General features: G+C 28.5%; 1 protein-coding gene across 8 annotated transcripts in view; it reads left to right on the top strand.

Moving 5' to 3' along the window:
* Nucleotides 1–17,693, top strand: part of Pcdh11x (protocadherin 11 X-linked) — a 650,410-nt gene that overhangs the window by 515,335 nt on the left and 117,382 nt on the right. For 4 of the 8 annotated variants that reach the window (XM_071606439.1, XM_071606434.1, XM_071606435.1 and 1 more), the window contains one exon: nt 10,740–10,763. The exons of the other annotated variants lie outside the window; for them this stretch is intronic. In XM_071606439.1, the coding sequence (XP_071462540.1) occupies nt 10,740–10,763 (24 nt within the window). The remainder of the gene's footprint in view (nt 1–10,739; nt 10,764–17,693) is intronic. 8 annotated transcript variants of the gene reach the window in all.

Here is a 17,693-nt window from a genome sequence, read left to right as displayed (position 1 = left end):
TGGGAATGTAGCTCAGTGGCAGAGCAACCCTGCGTTCATTCCCCAATACTGAAAAAAAATGGCTTCTGAAATAAAATCATTTAGACAGCATACCAAAAACAAGACTGTTAAAAAATGATCTGGGACCATTTCCTCTATTCACTACAGTGTTCCCAATGCGTAGCAAGGCCTGAAACATAATAAATAATCAATGATTGTATGTTAGTTCATCAAATATCAGAAATGCTTTATTTTGCTGTTTTAGGTTTGGAAATTCTGTCCAGACAAGGTAGAGTAAATAAAAGAATTCTTTCTTTTATATTACCTAAATAAAGGATTTAGGTGTCTTAAAGTTATATAGAATGTAGCATTGGCATTGCTACATGATGAACAGGACAGGATTTCAGGTGCTCTCATTGGTAGAAAATTCATAGTTTGGAAAACAAAGATAATGCTACTGAAGGATGTTTATGAAAGAAATGAGTAAACACAAAAGTCTAACAAGCAGGCCATTTAAATGGAACAGTGGCTAGATGTAGAAATGGGCTAAAGATATTTCTTGTTTTTGTTCTTAGGTTTGGTTTTATTTCTTTTTTACTGGACTAGAATGAAAGCTGCAAGGTAACTGTGGCACATATTTTCACTCATTCAAAAAGTATTTATCAAGTGCTGAAGGGTACTAGACATACTAGACACTATTTAATCTTTTTTAACATAAAAATTTCCTGAATGTACTAGAATCCATCAGTTCTGAACAAAAAGTTTTGACAAAAATTATTGTGAGGGGATTTATTATTGAATTATATGCTCCTGCTTACAATGTATCATTTTTCCTCAGACTATGATTGGCTTTTGATTATTAATGGCCTAAAAATGTTTTCACTATAATATGTTTTGTTCTCACATCTGTTGTCTAGAAAACATATATACTTTTTAGCAATTTAGGTTTAGCATTGTTAATGCTACATTCTATATAATTTTAAGACACCTAAATCCTTTATTTAGGTTATATAATTAATTATAAATTATATATTTCAGTGTCTCTCATTCAAAAATTTTGAACCAAAGGGAAAAGCGATTGCTGAGAATATTATGTGTATATGGTTAAAGGAGCTCACTTTTTTAATTGAGAGGGCTTATAATAAGTTCTCAGAAAATAGTGATACTTGCATATAGTTTTATGTTGAATGAATAATGATGCATTACATTTAGTTCTTTTTTATGTGATCCATCTGACCATTTTAGGAGTAGCAAATATTTAATGGAAAGAATATAAGGTAATTAGGACATTCATGCTTATCTAATTCAAAATCACATCGCATATTCTTTTATTTATTTATTTTTTTACATAGCATATTCTTTTAACTTAGTTGATATTCTTTAAAAAAAAAATCTCCCCCAGTAGGGAAAAAAATAATTCTTTGATTTACTTAAATAGTATTTATCATATGAGCATATTTCTTTCTAACATTTGACAATTCTCTTATACAATTTCAGAGTACTGGGAGAAGATTAGAATAATTGATTGTTGTACATTAGGAAACTCACATTTTATTTTGGGTATTTAGCGGAATTAAAAAAAATTCTCTTCTAATTTCTGTAAACAAAAGTACATGTTGAGCTGAAAGTTAATTTTACTTAAAAAAAATCATTGGGGAAGTTTTTAGTGAGTTGTGATGATGCAAAATAGATGAACAATGGTAATATCTCTTCATGGTACAGTAGAAAGATTTAAACTGAATAGGAAACTATTGCTACTTGGGAACAGGAATACATCCTCATGTTATATTTCATCCAAATGTAGTAAACATTAGAGGACTGAATAAGACTGGAATTTTGTTTATTCTAATTTGATTTATATGACAGCAAAATGTATTTTATTATTATTATTTTTTATTTATTTTTAGTTGTAGTTGGACACAATATCTTTATTTTGTTCATTTATTTTTTTATGTGGTGCTGAGAATCGAACCCAGGGCCTTGCACATGCTAGGCGAGCGCTCTACCTCTGAGCCACAACCCCAGCCCCAGCAAAATGTATTTTAGTCCATATTACACATATTAGAGCACACTTTTTCATATCTCTGGTTATATACAAAGTATATTCACACCATTTGTATCTTCATACATGTACTTAGGGTAATGACGTCCATTTCATTTTTAATAAATGTATTGTTTTGTCATAGTTTAGATTCTTGGGCTAATTTTCAGTCAGATTCTTAGTCATATTAACCTGCATATTTGAGTTAATATTATATGGATTCTTCAAACTGGCTAGAAGAAATATCATTTTATGTTTGAAGATAGTAGAGAAGTAAAAGGAGAGATTAATACTTAGAAATTCAAGCAAATACAGAAACAAATTTATAGTATATAAAAAATTTATACCTTCTCCCTTGTTATGTAAAAAGTAGATCTTGAGCAACATTTTATCTCTTAGTGGTAAGCTTTCCTTTTATAAATACCAAAAATATAATATTTATATTTTGAGCATCCAAAGAGCCATTACTTTGAATCTCTGTCTTTTAATCATGAAGTGCATATGATTTCTAAGGCAGATAGCATTTGGTTTATTCAAAAAACCTTTTAACATGTCTTGTGCAGTCAGTTAATCTGTCAGACTGATAAAATAAGTTCTCTGTACTCCTCCTCTTGCTGTGCATATAAGCTTTTATTTAATTCAGTTTGAAATAGCTTGCTTCTACTTTTTATTTCTTCTTCATGTTTGTAGCACTGTCTTCTATGCTTTGTTCTTTGCTGACATAAAATATTTATCAACATATCATCTAGGAAGATCGGTTCTCCACAGTAGATACCCAATATGTTTCACCACATGGAAAATGTCTCTTCTTGTTTATTTCTAAAATCTATAGCCAAATTCCCATATGTTGGGTTTGTTCATACTGCCATTCAATACTGAATTTTAAAGTCATTTAGATCTAAACTAAAGAAATGCTATACTTGTTTTCTATATCAAGAAAACATGGACTTGGAATTTATTTCATCCATATAATTATCAAAATGGAAAAATAAGTGTCCAATAGTTGTTTTTAATATTACTTCAAAATAATGTCAGAATTGTTAAACAACGTTAGCCTAAGACTATATTTTTGGACGTGGCCTATCATTTTGAGGTCCATTCCTTTCCCCAAATGATAAAATAAAACACATAATCAATTGGTTTTAAAATGAAAATTTCCCACAAACTTGTGTTCAAACTCTGTCACAGAATTCCCAATAAATTATATATTAAAGAGAAAAAATATAAAATATTGGAAAATAAGTTAAAAATCTTCAGTCATTAAAAATATCAGGGAGTAACGCTACCATTAAACTGGCATTAGTTCACTGAGATTAAAAGAAATCACAATTTTAGTTGATACTAACCTAGCAAATGAAAATATGAAAAAAAAATCATAAAGAAAATTATCAATTCAGATTTTACTTCCAACATTAAACTTTCCCTTTCCACAATTTATCTGCTTAAATGTGTAAAACAAAAATATTAAGATGTATATCATAAAATAATGAATCTATTTGGAATTTTATAAGTCATCCATAAAGATACATGTATCTAAATTAAACATTAACAGAAAAATTCACAATATACTTTTCATTCTGTAGTAAATTGCAAATTGAAATTGATAGTACATTGTTTTGGGAGAAATATATTTATGACAGTGAAAGACAGTTATTAAAACTAGTTCATGTATCCTAAGGATTTCGTTTGTAAAAATATATCAATTTTTGCAACTATAGACTTGATATAGATATTTTTAAAGAAAAATTATATCATCTATTTCTCTTTATATCATGTATGCTATATGTAATAGAAATACATATAGTATAGTTTTAATATAAATGTAGATCTGCATATATTGTATTATAAATCCTTCTCAAATGGAATCTCTTTGTCTTCAAGCTATGCCCTATGTTCTGTGTAAAGCCTAATATTTTTAGGGAGTCCTATAGTCATCCACATGGGCAAAATAACCTCAAGTGTTTTAGTAAAAGTATTATATTAATCTCATGCCTACTTATGCTTTAAAGTTTTTAAATTATCTGTTTTTAAATTAAAGTGGATCATTAAATTAGTTTGAAACAGAATAAATAGATTGGTAAGAATATGAGGGAAAAGTTAAAAATATTTATTTTAAAAATAACCCTTCACAACTATTATGTACAACCATAATGTATCAATAAAAGCAAAAAAAAGTTGCTTTTTAGAGATTTGTACTTTATTTCTGTAGTTATAATTAAAGTTTCCCAACCAATATTAATGACAGATGCCTGCAAACTGAGAGACTCTAGGGGCTAAGGCAGGATGATCTTAAGTTTAAAACCAGCCTTTGCAACTTAAGGAATCCCTGGGAATCTTAGAAAGACCCTACCTCAAAATAAAAATAAATAAATAAAACTGGGGAAGTGGCTCAGTGCTAAAGGGCCCCTGTGTTCAATCTCAAGTAAAAAATTAAGTAAGTAAGTAAGTAAGTAAGTAAGTAAATATATAAATAAATATTTACTTCTGCTTTTTTTTTTTCTGTGAATAGCCCAAAAATGTGTATTGACAAGCCATCCAGAGCTAATACTGGGTAAACTGATAAAAGAAAATCGTACCAAATTTCACAGGGAAGAGATTCTAAAAGTTAAACCATTGTAACAGAGTGCAGATTGTATGCTGTTACTTTTGAAGTATGTATTGTATCAGCATTAAATCATGCAAAGGAGCATACTTTAAAAATTAGTCTCTCTATGGACTGGAAGATCAGATATACCACCAAGTCCTATTTTAAAAATGTCTTAAATTAGAATTCATACACTCAAGAATAGATTGATTATTAAAAACTGTGAAATGTTTAAGAGCTACAATTGTTTCAAACATTTTGAGTAGCTTAGTGGCAGATTTTAGAAATATCGGTTTCCTAATATTTTCTTTGCCATTCTAAAATAACTAAGGGTCTAGCCCTCAATATTTTGCTTTTGGAATTTCACAATGTCATTAAAATTTATATATTATCATAACTGCTTCATGCACCTCCTAAAACAGTGTTATCAGGACCTTAGGTGGAACTTTTCCATAGAGGGTGAAAGCATTTATATTCCCTAATTCACATTTCTAAAACACGCAGAGTCCTTTATGAATCACTTTTCTTAAGTTCCTTTTTGGAAATAAACACATTCTTTAAAAAAGAAATTTCTCACTTAAATACTTAAACTAAATCACAAGAATAGAACAATTTTTCAATGATTAATAAAGTTAGATTGCAGAAAAATAGTTGAGAAAATAACACTATCACATAAGTCTTTTTCTATAAACCTATTCAGTTGTGTATTCACAAAATTTTTCTTTGTTTTTATTGTCAGAATGAATTATGAGTAGCAAAGATTTGCTCCATATGACTATGAACCATTTAAAACACTAAGGCTATGGACTGGGGCTGTAGCTCAGTGGCAGAGCAATTGCCTAGCATGCATGAGGCACTGGGTTTGAACCTCAGCACTGCATAAAAATAAAAAACAAATAAAATAAAGGCATTCTGTCCATTTACAACTACAATTTAAAAAAAAAAAACACTAAGTCTGTATTTTGAGGTTGAATTTTTCACCTTAAATTTGTATGAAAATTTAGGAGTTTACATTCTGCTTTTCCTCCTGACATAACTATGTTAGGACTTCTTACTTTTTTAGCGGCATTATTTTTTTCAATTTGCCAAAACAATATTTTAATTGTTTTTTTTTTTTTTTTTTTTTTTAGGGAGAGAGAGAAAGAGAATTTTTTTGATATTTATTTTTTAGTTTTCGGTGGACACAACATATTTATTTTTTTATTTGTATATGGTGCTGAGGATCGAGCCCAGCAACACGCACATGCCAGGCGAGCACGCTACTACTTGAGCCACATCCCCAGCCACACAATATTTTAATTCTTAAAGTATGCTCTTCTTTTATTCTTTCCTTAGCAGTTAGTGTGTTATGTGAGGAGTTGTTACATTTATTATTATTATATATATTTTTTGGTACTGGGGATTGAAACCATGGGTGCCTAAACACTGAGCAACATCCCCAGCCCTTTTTGAATATTTTATTTAGAGACAAGGTCTCAATAAGTTGTTTAGGGCCTCCTTAAATTGCTGAGGGTGGCTTTGAACTCTCAGTCCTCTTCCTCAGCCTCCCAAGCTGCTGGAATTGCAGGTGTGCATCACTGCATCTAGCTAATATCAAGTTGGAATTTCTTAAAATATATATTCTAAAAACACTGATATTTTGATCCTTCCTGAAATAAAGAGTTGTTCTGGGCAAATAGGTGTGTGTACACACATTGTTCCCATATCTTCAAAATGATCAATAAATGTTTCACAGTGACTTCTTTGCTAGCGAAAACTTGAATTCTAATTCTAATGCTAAATAATTGTGTGGGTCTTAGAAAGGTTGTTTCATTTCTCTTGACCTTATTTCTTAATATATATACTGAGGATGCTAAATCAGATGACTTTCTAAATGATTCTGGTCATTTGCCTGTATGTCTTTTGTATTCTAGATAAAATGCAATGTATTCTTATGATCTTTGAAGCATGTGAACACTGTCAACATTAAAAAAAAAAGACTTTTGAAAGTGCTTATATTTTTATGGTGGTACCAAAGATTTTCTCTAAATAAAAAGGCATAAAGTACAACCAGTAGCTATTGCACTAAAAATTGGTGTGATCACTGGGAAAAATAAGCTAATTTCAAGAATTGGAGCTGTATGAATCTAGGCTGTGAAGATAGAGAAGCCATTTGATTTTATGCATGAGTATTGCCAACCAAAATTGTTAATCTAGAAAATGGTAATTGCATATTTACTGAAAATGTTTTAATTCTTCAGGTTTTAATTACCTCTGTAATAAAGTGAACACCATGACTTTAGCTGTTCTCAATATTGAAATGACTACTTTGAGTCAGTAGTATCCTATCTCTTATGACAAATTCTGACAGAGAGGGATATGATATAAATCTGAAATTTAATATACAAGAATGAAGAAGTTATTTTATGTTTGCAATATTTCTTTTATTGTAAATAAGATGCTCATTATATTAATCACCAAACAGCATTTCCTTTTGTGGACTTAACCTTTCACACAATTTTAATAAAAAATTTTATTTCAGCTTCACTATTTTTATAGTTCAGAGTCTCTGCAATCTACATAAGTACAATAACTCCACGCTTTTTAGTTTTGTAATCATCAGGAAAAGCACTGGGATGATTTGCATTTTATATCAAGAAGAATTTAATCTTTTTTGCATTGTATAGAATATTTTAAATTTAGCAATACTCAAAACCATGTCTTGTTCTATTAATTTGGCATTACAGTATTTGAGTACATAGTTTTTATTTTTTCTGTACCAATTCTGTTCTATTCTGTGACCTTCAATACAAACCACGGAGTGCCTTGTTATAAGAAAATAAATGACAAAATTGTTCTCAAAAAATGGCCCACAATAATTTACAATACCTGTTAAGTTTCAGATTAATTGAATCTTGATTTATTAGATTTTTCTCTGTTCTAGGAAGTATAAAGGAAATTTTTCTGAATTGAGGAGGAAATAGATGTATGTATATGCATAGAGATAAATACTTACATAAAATATTCTCTTTCTGTTTATTGTAGTGGCAGATATATGATTTTTTAAAAAAAGAATTTAAAAATTTCAATTCTTCTTTGCCCTAAGAGATGATGACCCTTATTTCAAGAAAGACTTTATTAGATATATCACACAACCTTAAAAATTGTACATAACAAAACAACTATAATTTTATTTCTATATTGAAGTAAATGGCAATTATACACTGATGCATGATATTTGATCAACAAATATTATATCAGAATTACCAATTTTTATGTAGTACTCTGTGACATTTGAATTATTCAAGCATTATCTGCTTATCAGTAACTATTTTGAACATTGAGCCAGGTTTTTCTAATGCACATTGAGTATTTAAATATTTGTGTTAGGTTATGAAATACATATTAAAATATGTACGTTGGATAATGTAGCATGTTTTTGTATTGTTCTTTTTATAACTTTTTTGTGATACTTACGACTTAAATATAAGCCTCTTTTTAATTTAAATTATGTGTTGCCTTAATGTTTTAGTACAAAAACCCAATTATTTCTATTATTTACCAAATAAGATAAGTAAGTTATACATGCTGAAATTATTTTTGAACACTCACAAGAACTGAATGTTCAGCTTAGTGGTAGACAGCTTACCTAAAGCATGGACAAGGCTCTGGGATCCATCTCAAGTATAGCAAAGAAGAAAAAAGAAACTTCAATTATGCTCAAATAAATCATTTAAATAAGTATAAATTTTCATATTATCATTACAATTGTTTAAATAAAATAATGATATTTGGACTATTGTGTTTCCATTTATTAATTAATAAATTTACTTGTAATTTTTTCACAATCTGAAAACAATTTTTGTGAAAAACAAGTTTATTTTTAGATATATTTGTCTTCTATTATTTAAATTATATTTTAGTTACACATAAATATTATTTACATACTTATTCATAATATAGTTAATTGGTAAAATTTCACTAATTGGTAAAAATAATTTATTTTAGTCATATAATTCATGTAGACTTTTAAAAAAATAAAAAATTTTTAGTTGTAGATGGACACAATACCTTTATTTATTTATGTGGTGCTAAAGATTAAACCCAATGTCCAATGCATGTAAGGCAAGCGCTCTACCAGTGAGCCACAACCCCAGCCCTCAAATAGACTATTGTATCTCAAAGGACAAGGACTGTGCTTATCTAGATGTTGCAAAAACATGAAGCAATGAGGATACTTTAGAAATGTCAATGACTAACCTTCAAATCATAATTAAAATCTCTCTGAAATTTGTAGATACTTTTGGAGATCGAATTTTGTTATGAAAGAAATCCTAATGATAAATGCATCTATGAATAACTGTCTTGAAATATAATAATACATATTCTGCCTTATATGGGAGAAATGGTTCCATTTTTTTTTGGCCATGTTTAAGTGATGAATTTAAGTGTTTCCTCAGAGACAATCTTGAAAACTTTGTGCAGAATTTGCTTATTGTCCCAAATTTTAAGGAAAATTGATCAATATTTGATTTTAGTCATTCATAAGACAATTTTCACTTTTTAGCTTGGGAACTAAAGGTCTTAAACATGTTTTGTAAATGTGGTTGGTTTATTTTTATTATTCTCATGACACTTGTTTTGTTTCTTTTATTTGTATTTCCATATCATTAAAAATAAGTCCATACCCATCACATCCATTTTTTGACCTTTTCTGTTATTAAATTAGAAAGAATTTTGATCTCTATGTTCTATATCAGACTGAAATTGGAGTTTTAAAAATGAAAAGCAAGTACTTTATTGCTTATCTGTCTAAAATAGTCTTTCTCTTTTCATTTAAATATATTTGAAAATTACATTTAAATTTTACAAGAGTTAATTATTTGTTGAAATAACTGAAATATTGTGTGCTGGTGGGAATATCATTGAAGGAGTAGATGATTGTATAATTTTATTTAGAAGATCAATTCTACCACAAGTGTCTTATGAAAGTACTGTTATTTTTCTCTTCTACTTTAGTTTTCATTAGTGTTAAATTGCATTGCTAACAGAAGAAACACTTTGTGATGAAAAATAAAAGGTGCTGTGTATGTCAATGACACTTAAAAACATTCAACAGTGTTCTTTTTATTAATGCTTATGATTGTATAGAAACATTACTTTCATATTTTACTCCTGTTTTTGTCTTGCTGACCTATTAATTTTCTATTAACATTTCATACATCTTTGGTTTCATAATAGTTCAATTTTATTCAAAGTGTATTTAAAACAAGTTCAAAGTGTTTATCATTTAAGCTTTCATCCTTATATGAATGTTATTAAATGTATACTAAGATTTTAAAAATGATTAAGAAATAATTTTATGATTGACTTTAAAATTTTACAAAGAATGAACATCTGAACCATCCATCCAGACTGATATAAATCCAGGTTTAAATAGACATCTATATGATTTGTTTAAAAATAGACTTGGCTACTTAATTCCAGATCAAGCATGATCTGTTTGATAGAAGTCACTTAGCAGTGGAATTCCTGAATTTATCTAGAAAATAATGATAATGACCCTTAATATCTGATATTTTAATTGTGATAAAACAAAATAGTTTTTTTATTTGTGAAGACAGCTCTATCATAGCAAAAGTTTCTTAAACCATGATAAGATTAATTCTAAGGTCATTTCCATTATTTTTCCCCCATAATAATTTGGAGACAGAGCAATCTGTTAATCAAACACATTGTTTTTCCTTTTACTACATTTCCAGTAAGTAGCAAGTTCCATAAGAGAAACTCATATCTCAATAGAGGTCTGTATTTCACCATCACAGGCAATGAAGCTAGAAATTGTATTGAGTTCTTACAAAATGTTGAGCCCCTAAAATACATGAAACACATTGCCTTTAGGGAAAGGACCAACAGTTACTCCCAAGAGGCCAGCATATGGCATTGGCTTGATGTGAATTTAGAAAAACAAATTACAGAAGACAAATTTCATGGACTATGCATCCTTATCTAACTCAGTCAACATGCCCTCTGTAAAGTAAAGTTGAAAATATAATGCAATATGTAACAAAATACATTATTTTGTTATGCTAATATAATATGTTGTGAATAAGAGAGCTATTAATTGTGTCTAACTTTATTAAAATCTCGTTTTAGCTTTCATTCCTGGATTAAAGAAAGGTACAGTACAAAACAATACAAACCATAACCATGATGCATGTTTCATTTTAAAATGGACTGCTGATTTGTGTTTGTTTTAAAAACTCTTGACCTTTTCACTTGTCATAAAACATTGCAATTTCAACTGTTTGCTTCAAACACATTTCTAATATTTTTCAAATGAACAAATATGTGGGAAGCACGCACAGTCAGTTGGATATCTTGCATACCTGGATGCTTTTCCAAATTGTATGTCATCAGTCTTTAGATAGCAAAATTAATATCATCCTATAGCCATTTATTTGATCTATCATAGTTGCTTTCAAATTACACCATGGACTTAATTATTCATTTTTTTCCACTGACAATGAAAGCATTTTCAGCATTTTGTGTGATAAAATTCTACTTTTCTGTATTTTTATTCCAATTTGATCTATAAATTGAATGTGCTATATACATACTAAACAAAATAATCTAAGTTTAAATTCTTTGTGAATCATATATAATATGTAAGATGCATTTTCTTTGCCAAATTTTAATGTATAGTTTATATGTGAATACATAATAAGTTAAGGTTGAGAGCAGATTTCTTTAAACATGGAGTTTAAGCAATCAGTTAAAATGTGTATAATTTTATTGTGCTGATAAAATTTTTCATGCTACAGGATAATCTGAATTTTCCAAATACCTTTATACTAATTATGTATTGCATGCAATTCTTTATTGTCCACTTCATATTTGGGGATTCAGCTTCATGTTGTTTCATTGCTATTTAAAAAAGTAATTTATTTCACTTTGTATATTTTTCAACTGCAATTTGTAATCCATTGCTATTTTGATCACACAGAAGTAGCACTTATAGAATAAACCATCTTGAAATCAGTCATAAATCTGAATTGTTTTGTAACAAACCTTACCTTTAATCATTAATTTTGAAAGAACTACACAAAGAATATGCTGTATTTTTTTGTTGTTATTTTAAATGATTTAAAATGTTGCTTTAGACTTTTTAAAGTGAGTTGGAGTATTTCTCTTGTGATCTTATATATTCAGTTCTAATATCCATAATAAATTTTTGGCTATCATTAATGTGATTTTCATTTTGTCTTACCACTTCTCAAAGAATTTTAGATACCAGATACTATTCAGGAACCATAGAACTATAGATATCTAATAGTAATGGGAACTTATTTGTGTTTATGGTGCAAAGTGTTTGAATCATAATTATTTAGAGTTACAGTGCAAAGAGCATTTGAAAGTGACTCAGGACACCATAAACTCTAATGACAGTCTTATACCTAGCTATATGTACATATTTAGCAAAGTTTTTAAACTCACAGAATCTCTACTTTCTTTGTTCCTCATTTTAAAAATTGTGGAAATCATGTATTTGAAACATGATAATAGAATAATAATTAATAATAATAATAATAATAATAATAATAATAATAAAACCCAACAATAGCTATTATTTTAATATGTACAATATTCTAGACTTGGTAGCTAAATCTATGTATATTTTTAAAACTTATAGCATATTTTGATGTAGATCTATTGTTATTCACATTTTTTTCAGAGATGGAAACCAAAGCAATGCAAAGTTAATATAATATGTATTATATTAAAAGTTAATATAAGAATTCATGCTATAATCTCTAAAGCATGACACCTACTTTAGAATACTATTACTTAGATTCTTTGAAATATCATCAATACACCACTGAGTAATGACAATTGCAATTAAACTCATAATTAAAAATTGGCTTATTTAATAATATGTTTAGTATCTTCATAATATAGTTGGGCTCAGACTCAGAACTATACTAAAAACAATAGTATTTTATTTTGTGATAATTTTTATATCAATTTTTGTATATACAACTTCCATCTTCAATTCATTTTTGGTACACTTGGTACTATTTTCTCATATAATGAAATTTTATCTTAATAGGAAAAGTCATCTCTGACCCTAATGGTAATATTAAAGTAGGATCATTTCATTCATTCAGATTTGCATTGAGGACTGACTGACATCCAAGGATGAAATTAAACAATTTTTCAAAATATGTGTGCTTTTTTCTCTCATGGTAAATTAGATATATGCAGGCAAATGCTTAGAAGTAAGAGTATGATTTCTACTTCAGGATACCTTATTTGTCCCCAAAGAAAAAATTGCAGATATATACTTTCAAACTTATCCAGGGAAAATACACTAGTACCTGCTTTTTAGTAAAATATATATTAAGATACATTGATAAATTGATATTTTATTGTATTTGCTTGCAAGTGCTTTTTTTGTACGTTTGAACACAAGAGCAAGAGTTTTAGATTTGTCCTTACTGCTGTCTTTGAGTTATGGTTTTCAAGCAGTAGAATGTTAACTGGTTTGTCTACCTGAAGTCATTTTTTTGTGTTCTCTATAATAATATTTCAATTGCCCAAGCTGATTTTTAGCACATTCTTACAGTGTTTTAACAGAAAACCTTTCCCTTTGGCTCTCACTTAACCCACAAGGGTCCTGTTCTTGAATTACATTCCCATAATTGTTAGTATTCATGAGTCCGCTGTGATTTAGGTGTTCATTACTTTAGACTTTAAATGTTGAATTTGAGCTGGGGATAACTGTTGAGTAACAAGAGAGTGTGTGTGTAAGGGGGAGGATTAGGGTGAGGTGAAAAGACATAAGGAAGACTATGGGAAATTGATTTTTCCTTGGATCAAATGAATCACCTACTTATCTTCATTTGACTACTTAGTTAATAAGAATTTGTGAACACAAACATAATTCATTTTTGTGAAGGATAGATACAGAGTTTTCCATATGTCAATTAGTAAGAAAAATAATGTCTTTTTACAGAGTAGTTTTTACATGACCAGGAGTTAATGAAAATAATATTAATTCCTTCATGCTAATTTTGTATATCCCCAAATTCTCACACCAAGTGACCAAACCAGTATGAGGTTTTGTTAGTTTTATTTTATATTACAAATAGTAAGCTATAAAATATCATATAAAATATTTGCGAAAGGAATTAAGTCTTATAAAGTATTAGCACTTAGATATTTTAACATATGAAATTGCTTTCTTCACATAATATATGACAAGTTAATTCTGCCATTTTCATTACATATTATACATTGACAAAAGGAGATGAAAAATGTGCTTCATAATAAAATTATCTTGCCTTCTAATTTTTTCTTTAAAAAGAGAAAAGTAAATTTGATATTATTTATCATCCAAAAGTGGACTAGAGGAAAATAATTATCTTTTTGGTATAATGCAAAGTTATTGAAGTTACAAAATGGTTGCAGTACTTAGTAGTATTTTAATTCTGATAAAACATTTGGCATTGCTTTAAACTAGTATATAAAGTTTGAAGATAAAATTTGTTCTTCAAACTTCATGATTTGGACTTATGCTTGTCATCTTTTTTTGTTTCTTCATGTACCTGAAATAAGTGGCATTATAATTAACAGTCAGCTGCTTATTAGCAAAAGTTTAAATGAAGCATAAACATTGTGTAATTTCTAAATACTTACATTAGCTACAAATTAGAATGGTAATGCTCATTTTATAAAGCATAATTTTAATATACATCATTTTCTGCTTTTATTGTTTTGATTGACTCTATTTGGCTGACATGGTAAAAAATACAAAATATTACATTTGCTCACTTTTTTGCTGGTATCACATTAAAAGCTATTTTCCCCCCTTATAAATAACAAGAAAAACTGTGTGGCTTATCAGTACATCTCCTATGTCAGAAAAATATTAGTGTCACAATGAAACACAACTGATATATTCTATTATAAAAACATATCCTCCCATAAAATTTGCTTAAACTATTTGTACAGTATTCTTAGTTTTCTTATACAAAAACTCATGTTAATAATATGAGCCTTTAAGTGGAGTTAATGAAGAATTGGCCTTTTTTTAAATCTAGAATTATGAAGGTATAATACTTGCAGCATGCCAAGATAAAATAGAATAGAGTATATAATTTAAAAATCTCTGGCCTATTTGCTAACCCATGATAGGCTAAGCACTTTGTTTTCTACAAGAAGTTACCTGTTTTTATTATTTCACTCCCCATATATTAACATTTTGCTTCTCCATATTTATTGAAATACCATACATCTCTCATGGCCTAATAGAGTAAAGCTTCAATTATTACCCAGCTGAAGTGCTATCTTGGTCCAAGTGTCAATTTCATGTACAAGATTTCTAGTTCACATATTTTATGTATGACTTTATGCTATTTATATATGTACAACTAGGAAACTAGAGTGGAGACCATTTCTTACACTTGTTTGCAACTTATAGGTACTCAACAAGCATTTATGAAGTGAAAAAAAAATGTGCTCAGAGTAATTAACTGGTCAATTAACTAGTGAATCATGACTAGTATTACTAGTCATAAAATAAGACCCATTCTATGAAAATTTAGTTATACTTTGCTACTGATATTATTTGTATTACATTTTAGAGTATCAAACACTGTAAATACTAATCATTTTGCATATATTTTGTGAGACTTCCCCCAAATTGGTTGATTATCTTACATTTTTCATTGTTTCAAATATTGTCAATTTTATTTTCTTGTAACTCAGCATTTTTAAAACATTATAAGTAAGCGATTGTCAAATCTATTAATTTTTAACATACTATATATACAATTGACAGAATATGTATCCCCTTCCCAATTCTTAAAATATATCTTTCACAATTCTGGAAAATGACACTGTTCATTTGTGCTGTTTAACTAAACTAACAGAATATTAAGACTTGTTTTAATTGCTACATTTGTTTACATTTTAAAAAGGTTTATCCATATTTTATATTCTTAACATTTGTTCTTACAAAATTAAAACACTAAAACCAAATATAGCTGCAGACAAAGGCAAAACAATCAACAAAAAGCAAGAGATCAATTATATTTTGATTTTTTAACATATCTATAAAACCAAAAGTAGCAAACCAAACAAACCATCACCAACAACAAATAACCATTTCAAGCATTGCTAAAGGCTGAATTGCTTTCATTCATGAAGAAGTTGTATAATAAATGCTTTTCAAGAATATTTAAAGTTTAATCTTTTCCTTTTTCTTTTGCAGTCTTGGGGTTGAACCCAAGGCCTTCTCATTCTAGGCAAGTGCTCTACCACTGAACCATATCCCTAGTTGTTAAACTTTAAGTAAAAAAAAAATGACAGATTCAGTGCTTATTTATCAATCTAATCTTACGTTTTTTCTTCATTTCGATCCTTTTTGGTAATTATTATTATTTATCTTGCTTTAAAGTTAGTTTCAAATGATAAATTAGCATCCAGAAGAATGTTAATTAATTTTCTGTTTGATTGGAAATAATCATAAAATTAATCACTTTTTGCTTATTATCTGGGCCTACTATGAAGCAGATTTTTTTGTTTGAAATGAACTTTACAAATGGATATTTTTTCCCTAGGATCACATGAAGAATTGATTATTGAAAAGGTAACTTTTTCATTAATCTGAGCCAGGAGTATTGTATTTCAGCTTATTTATTACTATTGATTTTGCTCACCATCATCAAATGGGAATATAATGGAAGCCACATGTGTAATTTTGTATTGCCCAGTGACCACATTTTTAAATGTAAAAAGAATTAGATGATATTAAGTTCAATAAACTATTTTATTTTATATAATATATCTAAAATATTACCATTCCAACATGCAATTAATATATAAAATTGTTAAAGATAGATTTTCTATTCTTTTACATAGTGAGTCTTGAAATGTGGTATGTATTTTACACATAATAACACATCTTAATTCCAGCTATTCATATGTTATGTTCTCAAGCAGCTATATATGACCAATGGCTACTGTATTAGCTTTTGATTCTTTTCAATTATTAAGGATCAACTGTTGGGTTTGAATTTGTTATACATTGCTTTGATATTATATCTGGAAGAAAAAACAAACAAATGAAACCTTGAAATCCTTGAATTTATGCTTGCCCATCAACATTACCCTTTCTGGCTTATCATAGTTGCAAGAAAAAAAAATTTTTTTGAAAAAGTGCTAGGCTTCAATCTAGGGTCTCACACATGCACATTCTACCACTGAACTACATCCCCAGTAAACTCTGGTTTGTTTTTCCTTACCGTGAATGATGGTAGAAAGAAATATTGAATGTGAAGGAGAAAGGGCTGCATAGATCAAAGTTGACACTTTCAATTGCAGACTTTGTGTTATATCTTTGAGGCTCTTAAGAACCACGATTCATTTATTTTGCTCTCTTTGAAATACTTGAATAGATTACAAGAGGAGCCCTGGGTAAAGAACTCTGAATGGCACTAGTTAATCTGGAGGTTACAGAAGCATGTATTTTAGAAAGTATACTGTCCAGTGTTTTATAATAGCTGATTTGTATCATTACCAGAATTTGGAGCCAGAAGTCTTTAAAATTTCCTCCTATTCATATAAAATGTTACATTTCAATGTTAATATATTATTATATAATTTAACATGTTAACATGAGTGTAAAGTACATGAATTTCTGGGAATGTTAAATAAAAGCCTATATCTTAAACAAATCTAACTATATAATTACGTATCTATGTAGTGTTCATGGTGATCAAGTTCACAGGATGTATTTAGTAGACTTACTAATTATGGTATTAAATAATGCTGTGTGTAAGAGATAGATTAAGGTATTTATTTATTCTCTTAATAATCACTTATTAATGGTCCAAAATATCAACAAACTAAAACAGGAAATACCCTGCAAAATGATGAAATGCAATTATTTTTATTAGGTTCACATTCAAGAAAATTGATAATGCTTTATATTCTTAAACACAATCAAATCTAATTATAACATTGCTAATTGAGAAAAATGGAGAAGACAGGATTTAACTATTATTCAGATCCCAGTGAGATTTAGAAAATACATTTTAACAGTTT

Source organism: Marmota flaviventris, chromosome X (assembly GCF_047511675.1).
Source record: "Marmota flaviventris isolate mMarFla1 chromosome X, mMarFla1.hap1, whole genome shotgun sequence".
Classification (NCBI taxonomy): Eukaryota; Metazoa; Chordata; class Mammalia; order Rodentia; family Sciuridae; genus Marmota; species Marmota flaviventris.
The sequence above is the reverse complement of the archived record's forward strand: the minus strand, read 5'-3'. Positions and strand labels throughout refer to the sequence as shown.